This window comes from Thunnus thynnus, chromosome 5 (genome assembly GCF_963924715.1).
Source record: "Thunnus thynnus chromosome 5, fThuThy2.1, whole genome shotgun sequence".
NCBI classification, from domain to species: Eukaryota; Metazoa; Chordata; class Actinopteri; order Scombriformes; family Scombridae; genus Thunnus; species Thunnus thynnus.
The window spans coordinates 31920870-31934851 of record NC_089521.1 but is presented as its reverse complement, the minus strand read 5'-3'; the positions used below and the strand labels follow the sequence as shown (position 1 = coordinate 31934851).

General features: G+C 38.3%; 1 protein-coding gene across 1 annotated transcript; it reads right to left on the bottom strand.

The window, feature by feature from the left end:
• Positions 1–8731: 8731 nt before the first annotated feature.
• LOC137183587 (proteinase-activated receptor 3-like) lies at positions 8732–13982 on the bottom strand. The gene is made up of 2 exons (XM_067590748.1): positions 13000–13982; positions 8732–11745 (listed from the first exon to the last, which is right to left on the bottom strand). Exon 2 carries the CDS (start codon positions 11730–11732, stop codon positions 10737–10739), a length of 996 nt encoding a protein of 331 aa, XP_067446849.1. The 5' UTR covers positions 11733–11745; positions 13000–13982; the 3' UTR covers positions 8732–10736.

Sequence of the window (13982 nt, the reverse complement as noted above, 5' to 3'; positions counted from 1 at the left end):
CAGTTTTAAGCTGTATATTTTTTCATATATTTTTCACACCATGTGTATTAGAAACATGCATTATATACACTGTATGGACAAAAGCCTGTAGGGAAAAGGTTTGTGTTTGTCCCTTTTCTGTTTTAACAATAGTCAAGTTTCCAGAACATACACTCACCGAGCACTTTATTAGGAACACTTGTGCAATCAAATGCAAGCCAGTACAACAGCTCTGCCATAAATTCTACTTTTACAAGGTTTATACGTTTCCAGTTTTTGTTGCTGTTGCTGTTAACTTAGCTCTCCACCATACACTACAACAATTAGAGTCACCCTAAGCCTGCATCCTATTCATCAACTTCAGCTCGTCCTTCAATACAATAGACCCGGACAATCTCTTCAATAAACACCTGGACATGAATATTGACCCCTGTGTACGCCACTGGATTAACCCACTGGTTTAAGATGAATAGCCTTCATTTTGACCTCTGACCCTCGGCATTGGAGCCCCCCCCCCCAGGGTTCCTGTCATCCTGGCTGTTCCCCCCTCTACACAAACCACTTCACATCCCACCACAGCTAAGTCTCCCTTCTTAAATATGCAGACGACACCACCATAACTGGACTCATAAGTGTCAACAACAAAGATGGATATGGTGAGCAGGAAGCCCGAACAGTCACTTGGTGCCTTGGTGACAACCTCCAGCTCAATACATCTAAAACACAAGAACTCATTATAGACTTCAGGCACAACCCTCACTCCCCCCCCCCCCCCTTCCCACATTCACATCTCTGGAGAACCCACAACCATCACTGATTCATTCAACTTTCTTGGCACACACATCAGGAAACACACTCAAATGGAACATCAATACAGACTACATTATCAGAAAAGCCCAGCAAAGACTGTTTTTTTTCCTAAGACAGCTCAAAAAAAAAATCAAAGTAAAACAAAACCTCTTTCAGTTTTACACCGCCATCACTGAGAGCATACTCAGTCATCCATAACAGTCTGTTACGGACAGTCACACACACGCAAAAACTGCAGCACACGGTCAATAAACCGTCCAAGATTACGGGCAACTCCAATCAGTTGAATCACTCTATCACAAACCCACAATCAAAAGAGCAAAAAAACCTCTTCCAGCTGACGCCCTCTAGGAGGCGCTACAGGTCTCTGCCCTCCAAATCATCCTGCAAATAAGGACTCTGAACTCTTTTCACTGACCCTGACACGTGTACCTGCACTTAAAACCTGTGGGTCAGTCTTGTAAATGTTGTCTGTGTCTCTCTCTCTGCCTTTTGCTTTGTTCTTGGCTCAGGAACCAGTGGGCGGGGTTGGAGAGGACGTCAGCAAACTATCTGAACCTGGTGGTAGTTTAGGGCCTCCAGCCTATTTAGGTGTCTTCTTTCTTAACCTCTCTTCTCTTCCTTCCAGGCCTCCCACCAGCCAGATTTTGTTTCATTTGCACATATCACATACTTCACTCGTCCACAAATTTGCAGTCCTTACTGATATTGTTTGTTATATTATCTCTCAAGTTGACAATACATGTTGTTTTAGAGGCTTCGTCATGTGTGATTCCCTTTCTTCTGTCGCTGACTCTGAGCAAGTTCGTGACATCTGTGGTTTCTGTCTTGTGGTAATCGGTGAATATTATCTGTTGTGCTGGTCGTGAGTTTTTAATATGATGCTGATATCTATCTGTTTGATTTTATTGATAACTGTTGAAATGAACTTACTCTCCAGGCTGTACCGAAAGCAAATTCCACCAATCCGGTCGTGCTTTCATTAATAAATGACTGATTGATTGGTTGGTAATTCTACCTGAGGTTTATTATTGAGGTTGTAGTGGGAGGTGGTGTGTAATACATTAAAAAGTATCCTAATATTTTGTCCACCTGATTAACATATACAAAGGGGGGCAAAATATTATATTCCAGTACTGTGCTACACCGCCCACTACAACCTCAATAATTAACATAAAGTGGAATTATCACCTTTCTGACAATGTCAACAAAAACGGAAAATGTTTAAGCTGCATAAAGTAGAATTTACGTCACAGCTGTTTTATTGGATCGCATTAGATTGCACAGGTGTTGCTAATAAAAAAAATGCTTGTTGAGTGTATATACAGCATGATAATAATACATAAAGATCTCTTTCTGTTGTTATACAAATTATTATTATTATACCGACCACACACACATATAATGAAATGACAGTAAATGCACATCCACTTTGCCTCTACACAATGTCAGCTTCACTCTCTGTTTGTTTCAGGACTGTTGTATATTGTTGTTGTATATTCGTTATGTTATGTCTGTTCCTGTTTCATCACCTGTTGTTTGTCTTACTTCACCGCTAAAAACAAATAAAAAATATTTATACAAAAAAGATAAAAATCAATAAATGCTAATTTCAGTACTGATGTAAATTTTCAGGAGTTTATTAAAGTTTTCAATATGCAGTTAAGCAGGTGTTGAATGTTTTACTTGTATATTCATCAACAAAATCAAATTATGACAGAAAAAAAGAGAACAGAGCTTTTCCAGCTTGTTAAATCTGGATTGTTCTGCTTTTCTTTTTGTTTTTCTGTTAATGAGTTTCTCTAAAACGAAGCAACGGTTTATCCTGATGGAATAAATTTGACTGTAATGTTAAATCGGGGCGTCCACATACTTTTGGACACATATCATTGGGTGCAGTGCTCTGTGCGTGATCGCCCCCTGCTGGTGCATCTCCATCAGTGACTCTCTGTGTGTGTGAGTGTGTGTGTGTGTGTGTGTGTGGAGGACTCACACATTGACACTCAAGACTATAGAGTTCATTAAATCCAGGACAATGGCATCTGATGGCCACAGGGCAGAGATAACAGATAGCCAGCTCCTCTGCGGTGGCACTTATTGATCCAACTGAAAGCCTAATTCACCTGTTTTTCTCTCTGCCTCATTGTGGCTGCAGAGGAGAATACAGACATTATTGGAGACTCCTCTCTGCCTCATATTTCACCGCCGTGTCCTGAGGAGGATGAAAGAGTGCGGGCACCTCCTGACAATAGAGTATTGATTAAATGATACGGTGCATTGTTACTTTCAGAGATCCTGCGCCGCACTGCTCTCTGTCACAACAATGAACTCCATTAAAAGGCTGTTGCTGCCTGCTTTTCTGTGTTAATTTAGCTGTTTAGTTGATTGTTGTGTTTGTGAGTTTTGTCTCATGTCCTCAGAAATCCTGAATCTTTGTTCTGAAGTCTGCACACAACTTTTACTTCCAGGCTTCTCTAGAACATTCAGTGAGGAATGTTTTTATATGTTTTTTATATATCATTTGTTGTTGTGTTTTTTCAAAAAATAAAATCAGTCAAACACAAGCAGCCACATTTTCAAAGGCAGTGATAGAAAATGGAGAAGGTAAGAAAAATAATGTTATAATTTGAGCAAAAATCTTCTAACTTGCAATTAGGAACGCATGAAATTGTGCTTAAGATCTGTATAAACCACAAACCAACATGGAAATGGAGATTTTGTGATGTCTAAGTGATTTAAGCTAAATATCATTATATACTTTGATTATCTGTTTGTTCTTGTGTCTGTATGTATGTAGAGCATCATGACTCACCTTCAGTCTTTAATTAACTGTTCAACACAACACTGAAGTGATTTCTCTGGTCGACTTTCTAATAAAACGATAATAAAAATATATTTCACTAAAAGTTAAGCAGCTGTGTTCAGGGAGGAACTGTCTGAGTTTGTCTGAAATTTAAGAAATAACAACATAGTGCACACGTGAAGTAAACATGATAACATATAGATTATAAATTGATGTTAAAAAGTGGGCAAATATAAGTTTATTTTATTTTAAATATAATATATAATAAGGTACAAGAGGTAATTAGTCTAACCTGAGTTAAAGTCAGAATATGTTTTGATTTAAAAACGACAGAAGGTAAACTAAAATATTTAGCATAAGTTAAACAACATGTGCTCAAACTTCAACAATGATTATTTGTAGGCTTAAAGCTTAACAGTATTTTATTAATTTATTTTTATTAGTTTATTTAACAGGAACCATATGAGAAACTCCACATCTACAATGTCTAGCTGAAGCTAATTTGTAGCCCCAAACTATAAAAAAAAAAAAAGTTCAAACTATCAAAAAAACCCCAAAAAAACAAACAGAATCAGGATAAAAACAAGAAGACAGATAAAACAGACGTGTACGTGTGTTGTGTATGACTGCACAGACATATAGGTGTGATATTGTGTATGTATGAGTGTGTGTGTACAGTATGTAACCACACACTCACAGAGCACTTTATTAGGAACACCTTCTCAATCTGATTCAATCTAATACAACAGCTCTGCCATAAATTATACTTTTACGAAGCTTATATATGTTCAGTTTTTGGAAAGGTGATAATTCTATTTCATGTTTATTATCGAGGTCGTAGTGAGTGGTTTTGTTGTACTGGAGTGCATTATATTGAAGTGTTCCTAATATTTTGTCCCACTCATGTATGTTAATGCGGTGGGAAAAAAATTGCCAACACCTTTTATTGTTATTTTTTAATATTAATGTTAGAGAGTTCTCACTGTTGTGGTTCGTGGTGTTGCATGCTGCACGCTCATGGTGAGACGGTAGCTCATCGTTGTGACTCTCTGTACGAAGACGAGCAGGATAAATGGCAGCTGAAACACACCTGAATATAATTTCCCTCCACAGGAACAGACCGACAGCAAAGTCCAACCTGCTGCAGCTTCCTGTGACCTGCAGCCAGCAGCTGCCAGTGAGCCGCCGCAGGTCAGAAACATCATACATCTCACCATTTTAGCCACACTTTATTTAATTTACTTTTTATAGATTTTTTTTTATATAAGCATTTAATGGATAGCAGACAGATGTAGACAGGAAACAAGAGAGAGCCGCTAACATGGCTGCACAGACTTAGTCTTGTTCTCAGGTGATTTTAGAGATAAAAATTTTATTTGGATAAGACATTTTTATAAAACAGATTTATCATTTCACTCCTATAACAGCTTGATGTAGTTAAAGTATTGCAGTAAAAGTACATAAGTATTATGAGCTTGATGTAGTTAAAGTATTGCAGTAAAAGTACATAAGTACTATGAGCTTGATGTAGTTAAAGTATTGCAGTAAAAGTACATAAGTATTATGAGCTTGATGTAGTTAAAGTATTGCAGTAAAAGTACATAAGTATTATGAGCTTGATGTAGTTAAAGTATTGCAGTAAAAGTACATAAGTATTATGAGCTTGATGTAGTTAAAGTATTGCAGTAAAAGTAGTGGTTTGGTTCCTCTGACTGATATATTATTATATATGACATCATTAGATTATTAATAGTGAAGCATCAGTGTTAGAGCAGCATGTTACTGTTGTAGCTGCTGGAGGTGGAGCTAGTTTACACTACTTTATATACAGTTAGCTAGTTTAGTCCAGTGGTTCCCAACCTAGGGGTCGGGGCCCTCCAAAGGGTCAGCAGATGAATCTGAGGGGTGGTGAGATGATTAATGGGAGAGGAAAGAAGAAAAAACAAAGTTCTGATACACAAATCTGTTTTCAGTTTTTGGACTTTTTCTCTAATCTTTGATTTTTGCTGAAATATTGGATCATTTGAACATTTATTGAAATGAAAGCATGTGAGAAGTTTAGAGGGAAAAATTACTATTTGGTGGAGCTGTTAACAACTCATAGACATGTGAAATGTGACCCCGACTACACACTGCTTTTTGTAAGACGTCAAAAGCCAAAAAGGTTGGAAACCACTGGTTTCATCTTTAACAATGTGTTGTATTTTAAAAGCTTGTTATATTAACTATTGTGTCAAATCTTCATCAAATAAATGTAGTGGAGTAGAAATATAAAGTAACATCAAATGGAAATACTCAAGTAAAGTACAAACACAGTACTTGAGTAAATGTACTTAGTTACTACAGAGGTCTGGTAATCTCACTTCTTTCTAACTCCACACCACCACTAAGAATGAATTATCAGTGCAGTATGTAAATAACAATTAAACTAGTATGATACTGAAAGCCAGTTTAAACAGATGTGTTTTCAGCTGATGTTTAAATGAAGCAGCAGCAGCAGTCTGGCGTGTGAAGATGTCATTTGTCAGCACACGTGTGGTCATGTTTGGCTGCATGTGTAGACTTTGTTTGTTTTTGGGTTTTTTTTGTTTGTTTTTTTATAGAGTAGTTCATTCATTCACCGGCATGTTCTGCTTCTGCTTCTCCACTGAACAGGAAGGGACATCACAATGTCAGACGAGCAGGTTTAAACCTGTGCGGCAGGTTAAACAGAGGACGTGTCCTGGCTGTTCAGCACAGCTGAGGAAAAAGCAGAGACTGGATGTGAACGAAGAAGCAGAAACGACCTCAAACGACCAACAGCCTCTGCTGATCCACGGCCTGAGCGTGGAGCGCTACAGAGCCATCTACAACTCTGTGTTGGAGCCATCCGTCCTCTCTGCTCTGTCCTCATGTGGGAACGCTGTAAGCCTTTTATTTTTAACCAAATTGACTCTGCTGAAAGCCACAAAACACAACTTTTCAGTCATCATACCTGCTCTGTACTGTAAAAACACCAACTTATAGAAAGATTACAAGGTAGTCAGACTTAAAAATATAAATATATCAGCATTTAAGGTAAAAATGTCAGGCTGCTGCTTATTTCCTCGATTGACCGATTCATCTTTTGGTCTACAAAACATCCAAAAACAGTGAAAAACGCCCATCACATTATCACGGAGCACAATACATCAATAAATGTGTTGTTTTGTCTGAGCAACAGTCCAAAAATATTCAGCTTGCTGTCATGTAAGACCAAGAACAGCAGCAAATTCCAACTTGAGAACCTGGAAAATGACAAACAACTAGTCGATTATCAAAATAGTTTGAATTCTTTTATCTGGTAGGTGGGTTTTGCTACTTTTGCCAGGCTAGCTGTTTCCAGTCTTTATGCTAAGCTAAGCTAACTGGCTGTTTGTTTCCAGTACAGACAGGAGAGCGGAATCAAACTCTCAGATTTCACAAAATGTCAAACTGTTCCTTTAAAACTGTAAACCTGCAGTTAAGACTGTTAACATTTTACTGTTTCACATATTATTTATTGTTAAAAATCAATGTGAACAGTTGCCTGTTTCAGCTTTGATTAATGTAATTTTTCTCTTTAGATCTTCAACAGTTAGTCCGTTAATCGATTAGTCGATCAACAGGAAATTAATCACCAACAATTTTGATAATCGATTAATCGTTTTGAAAATTGAAATCGTTTCACAATTCTCTGGTTACAGCTCCTATAATGTGAATGTTTTCTGGTTTCTTTAGTCCTCTTTGATAATAAACTCAATATCTTTGGGTTGTGGACTGTTTTCAACAAATTTCTGACATTTTATAGACTAAACAACTAATCGATTAATTAAGAAAATAATCAACCAATTAATTGATACCGAGAGTAATCATTAGTTGCAGCCCTGTTTTTCTTTTTATTCCTTGTTTTTACCCTATTATTAGTTATTAGTTGTTAGACCAGCAAAACATGAGCATCAGTATGAGAACCTGAGTGTCAATATTCATATATCAATATCTCTGAAAGCTCGACCGTCAAAAACCTCGGAGTGATTTTTGATTCTCGTCTCATATTCCGGTCTCATATCAAGACTATTACCAAGACAGCATTCTTCCATCTTAGTGACATTGCCAAAATCAGACCTATTCTATCACTGTGTGACACTGAAAGTTTAATCCATGCATTTGTATCTTCCAGACTTGATTATGGTCATGTCCTTTTTTCTGGCCTTCCAGGATTCTGCAGCTAGAGTCTTGACAAAAAATAGAAAATTTGACCATATCACACTCACTCTGGCCTCTCTTCACTGGTTACCGGTGCAAGCTAGAGCTGATTTTAAGATTCCTCTTTTAACTTATAAGGCCTTGCATGGACTTGCACCACCTTACCTATCAGAGATAATTACTCCATATACACCAGCACGCCCTCTGCGCTCTCTCAACGCTGGTCTCCTGGTCGTTCCTTCAGTCAACAAAAAAAAACAGTTGGCTTCAGGGCATTTTTCCTGCCGTGCCTCATATCTCTGGAACGGCCTTCCATTACATGTTAAAGAGGCACGTTCAGTAGAAATCTTTAAATCAAGACTGAAAACCGACCTTTATTCACTACATTACAGCCTCCCCTAAAGCTTAGCCGGGCCAATCACCTTTTAACATCTATTTAACATTGATGTTTTTAATGTGGTTGTTCCACTTTTAATCGTTATTATTGTTAATTGATTACCGTATGTTGTTCTTTTTAACTGTGAAGTGTGTTGGGACCATGCTGCATGGTGATTCTGCACTTACTTCCTGCTATATCGCCCACAAATATCTATTCTGGCTGAAAAAAAGTTTCCTATGATACAGTTCTGTTGTCATTCTGAGTGTTTCTGCTGTCACTGCTCCTGCAGCACAGAACATTAAAGTCTGACGTTGTCTCGCTTGAAGGACTACGTCGCACGGACGCTGGAGCTGAAGCAGCGACTGTGGACGGCGCTGTGTCGACCCCAGCTGCAGGAGACGGTGATGGAGGACGGACGCGTGGAGGTCAAAGAAATATTTGACTTGACTTAAGATGAGATCTGAGGAAAAGAGATGTTTTATTCATGTAGAAATGTATAAATAAACGTGTTGTTAAGTCAGCCAGTGTTGAAACCGAAGAGAATTCATGAAAAGACACTCACTGGGAGGAAGTTTCTGTGTAATTGGCAGATATTTAACAGTTCTTTAACTGACAGATAGTACAGCTAAAGCCAAGTGTTTGTAGACATTTCTAAACAGACTACAGTAATTACACTCTTCAGGGTGAAGGAACATGTCACCCAGTGCGGCGTTGTCTCATTGACGTGTTTCTAACAGTTTCTGGACAACAACGGAGGTCTACGACACAGAGGAATCAGATATATCAGGCTTTGGATACACACATAATACCTGTTGGTGTATCAGTTCATTGTTGGTTTGGATCCAAACATGAGATTTGTTGACCATTAGAAAAATATAAATCACCAGCCAAATCCTTTAAGAATCTATTTTTATTAAGATTTTTTTGCAATTAAGGACCACATATGAACCCAGATATATATTTTGGATACTTATCCACCAAACCAACTTAAAACCAAATTGCATCAAACTGTTCTGCAAGTTACTGAGAAACATTTACATTTCCAGGACATTAGTATAAAAAAAGTACCTGTAAAATAAACCGTTACAGAAGTTTGAATAACCAAACTTTTATTAGTTAATAAAATAATCAGTTTTTTTCTTCACCACAGTTAAACCTCAGTTTGTTTTGTTGCAGCTTTTCTCATCTGACTTCAGCTCAGCCTGAAACATGACGCCCACTTTGTGTTTTACAGAGGAAATATTTGCATGTTTGGTTTTGTGAGCTGAGCAGGTCGGAGATGACGCATTTTTTTCCTGAATTACATGTAAAACAGTTTTCCAGGTCCGTCGCCTCCTGACTCAGAAATAAAACACAAAAAAAATTAAGGGATGAATTAAAAAAAAAGGCTCATAAAATAAAATCTGTTAAAGTTCAGTTATAATTAATTTTATTTTAAAATGTACACAAACACAAACAAAGGTACATTTACATCACATTTATGTTATTTATATTGTAGGCTGTTAAGATGTTAAATAAAGTTTTTCTATACAAACTTCATGGTGAAAAAAATTTCTGTTTTTGAAACTCTACTATGAGCCTCATCATCATATCACACCTACTTCTGTTTGTTGTCCATATCAATCATTTATAAATAATACATATTGTATAGTTATGTATATATTATGAATATTGTTATCTATGTATAATATTCTATGTATAATATCTCTAAAGTGATCTGTTCTCAGCTCGTCGTGACTTCTCTCCATCTTTGTTTGAGGTCCAGTGACTGTTGCACTTTATTTCTCTCTCTCACAGTCAGGATATGGTTAGCCTAGCTTAGCATAAAGACTGGAGGCAGAGGGAAACGGCTAGCTTGATGTATGTTATCTATTTTACTCGTACATAAACACAAATAAGACAGTTTCTGGTTTAAGAGAGATTAAGGTGCTGTAATATTTATTGGTATATATTATCAATCTGTCAAATACCAGTAGTGGAAAGTAATTAAGTACTGTATTATGTACAGTACTTAAGTACAGTTTTTAGATATTTCTACTTTATTTCATATGTAAAACACATCACTTTATAAAATATGCATTGTCATAGATTAGACTACCAACAGTATAAATTGTTCAAATTAGATCTATCTTCTGGGGCCATTTTGCATATTTTTATTTTATTTATTTATGTTTTAATAAAAAATGAGTATAAATATCTGTACTTTTACAAGTCAACAAGATGCATGAATGATCTATAAAGACGTTGGCAGGCATTTTTTCACTTTAGACTAAGCCAGGCTACCTGTTTCCACCTGCCTCCAGAGTGGCATGCTAAGCTAGGCTAACCACTGATTATGTACTGATTAAACAGTGAGTTGCTGTCTCCAGTTTTTATGCTAAGCTAACTCCAACTCTGTACTGATCACACACATGACATTGATCTTCTCATGTCACTCTCAAGTGTATTTCAAAATGCTGATCAATTCCTTTAAAGTGACTACTGGTTTACATAATATGATTGAATTAAATAAGCAAAGCATTATATAATATTATATTTCGGAGATTATGATCTGAATTATTTCTACTCTGCCTGTGTTTTGGAGTTTGGTGTTTGCCTCTCTTTCCTCCAGCAGCTCACCTGTCTGAAGCGGGACAGGTAGAACATCGGGCCGATGTACAGGCCGAAGTTTGGGAATGCCAGCAGGAACTGCAGGATGTTGCACTGCTCAGGGCTGATGTTCTCCGGATGTTTGGACACATTCAGCGCCATGAATGGAACCAGAGCTATCAGAGGAGAATACGCCACCACTGACGGCACCATCACAGCCACAATGTTCTTCAGAGCTCGTCTCTTCAGCGGCACGTTGGCGCCTGAACCCTCGCCCGGCCCGCTCTGACACAACACTCGCACGATACCCAGCAGACACAGCAGCATGACCAGGAACAGCACAGAGATAATGATGGACAGGTACAGAGCGATGGTGAGCACGCCAACAAAATATCCTAACAGCGCCACGGCCACGGTGAGGAGCCAGGCACAAGCACACAAGACGACACGGTATTCCCGCCTCCCGAGTTTCATGTAGGCGACGGGGCGAGCTGCCGCCATGTAACGCTCCAAACACATGAAGGTCAACAGCAGCGGGCAGCCAAAGATATTCAGAGCGAAGAGGGCTTCATTGACAGAGTGGGTCGTCTCAGAGCTCTCGTGTACGGTTGTGTAAATGTCCAGAGGCAGGCCGAGGCAGTAGAGGATGTCCATGACGGAGACGTTGACGCCCAGAACCTCAGACGCTGTCATCGCTCCCTTCCTGCTCGTCAGCATCCACATCAGACCTGCGTTAGCCGGCAGGGCGCTCACCAGCAAGAAGATCTTGATTCCGAACCAGCCCATTCTGCCACTTTGTAAGTGACAGTGACTCATCACCTCTGTGACACTGACCGTAGAGAAAACAAAGGACCAAAAAGTGTGGATGCCAAATGGTGCCTGGCCTCCACCGAGAGTATCATTGCCGCTGATGCTGATGTTGCTCGCATTGTTGGACGATATCACTGATGTTGTGCTTTGGTTTCCCATCGTGATGAGTCTCCTAGAAAGAAGAGGGAGTTATTAATTTATTTACTATTGAGTTTCTCCATAGGGCACAATAATAATTTATGATTTGGTAATTCATTCTCTTGATTTCCAGTAATATTATATTATATATTTTTCCCTCATCAAATGTCTTTGGTGTGGCACATTCAGTCAGACATTAGTTTGAAGGAGACGATGAACAAAACATTTATGAAGTGCTCCAGAAGCTATATTTTTATGAACTGGATGATCCGCAGTATCATCAAAGTTTTCACTGTGAGTCTGTTATTCTGTAGCATATGTTTAAGAGATCTCGAAGATAACACAAGATTGTGTTTAACAACCAAAACCTGGAGTATATCACAGATCTAAGGCCAAATCAAACTATATTAAATCCAACATAGATAGATACAAGATGCAGCACTCTCTAAACAATAACAGCACTTTGGTTAAGGTTAAAGATGGTGGTGTGGCTTGAATATTAATAAACACGTCATGTTTCCTGCTTCAAGTCACTGTAGACTTTTTCTGTATTGAACCAAGTCCATGATCTTTCTCTAACCTGCTGCCAGTGTCTAAACACAACCATAGTTTAATATTGCTGTTGTTTCTACACTGCAAGATCAGATATTTTAGTATAAAAAAAAACATTTCAGACACGTCCACTATCAACATTTTTGCAACTCGCCAAATACATTAATTAAAAACATTTTCTTATTATGTTGAGAGAAAACTTAATTACATTACGTTTCTAAGAAAACATTAATCGTATATGAACGTAATTTCTAGGAGACAGAGTTGCTGTGACAGGTCCTGAGCTCCGCACTATGCAGTTAAAGACATCAACACATACATGCAGAACTTTTTTTAGCATATTTGGAGCTCGGGTGATAAACAACACACGTGGTTTCGAAACTAAACATCTCATTATCATATGTAGTTAAAGCAGATAAATCGCAATTTACAGTATAAAAATCATCTCAGTTTTCATTTCTATGCAGATGACTCCCAGATCTACTTCTCTGACTCTCAACAACTGACCTTCCGCTAAGGTCAATTGTTACTGTTGCTAACCTGTCAATCTCCAATCTTAATGTTCCAATCTGTCATGACACGACGTGGTGGCAGATTTACCATCAAAATCCAGAATGTGTCTTCAATTACAGACAGAAATTGAGCTTCTCACATCCCCATAAACTTTAGTATTTCATCTAGTTGACTCTCGGTCTGTTTATTGAGACAAATTGCAGAAACCTGAGCACGAACTGACCTTCAGGAGGAAGATGGATGTCTGTTCTGTGCTGTGAAAAGTCTCTCTGTTACTCCTCCTCATCCTTTACACTTGAAAAAGAGAGACGACGAGACCCTCCCGGATGAACTTTGCATAGAGTGGTGGTCCATTTGTTTGTGGGTGGAGGTGGACTCTTTGTTTTCTGATTGTGAAACATTCTCCAGCATGCAAATGTCTCTGGAAAAGCTGCACTTGTGAGGGAGCGGCTGACATTTTCTGACATTATATTTACATACTGTGTTTACCTGATGTTTTTATCCGGAGCAGCTAAGGTAGAAGGTGCAGGGTTTTGCTTTAAAACACTTCAGCAAGGCATTAATGGATCAGGTTTTGTCCCCATGGCCTATTTGATGTGCAGTCAAACTCGGTATTAGTAAAGATGCTTTAAAGCCCCATTCAGGCTGCATGCCTGTTTGTTAGATGTGGTAATTTGAACATCACCTGCAGGTCAGTGATTTTAATCCAGTCCAGTCCACTGTTTTTCAGTGAACTTGCTGCTCCTCTTGTCCTTCTACTGCATTTTATCACCTCTCACATAGAAATTAGAGCAAAAAGAGGCTTCAGAACTTGCCTAAGAAACAGCACATTTTTAAGTTTCCTTCAGTAAGCCAGTGAGAGTTGTCTGTACATCCGTGGGTACATTGCGAACAGGAGCTGTTAATAGCTAATTCAGCACTTTTAATAGAGCTAATTTGCCAAAATGTAAATAAATATCAGCTAAAAACAGGTCTGAAAGAGAACAGCAGCATCTACTTGTAGCTAACATTACAACAGCACATTGATGAGCTTTTATGGGGTTTTGCTCTTCTGATGATTTTATTTTTCTCTCATCATGTTGGTTCCCAAATAGGTCTATAGATGGGTTTCTGTTTACAATCTAGGATGTTCGTGCAGCAGGAGTGCAGAAGATACGTAGCCAATAGCTTATATATAGACATTTTCAGTATTTAGAAATAAAGCAA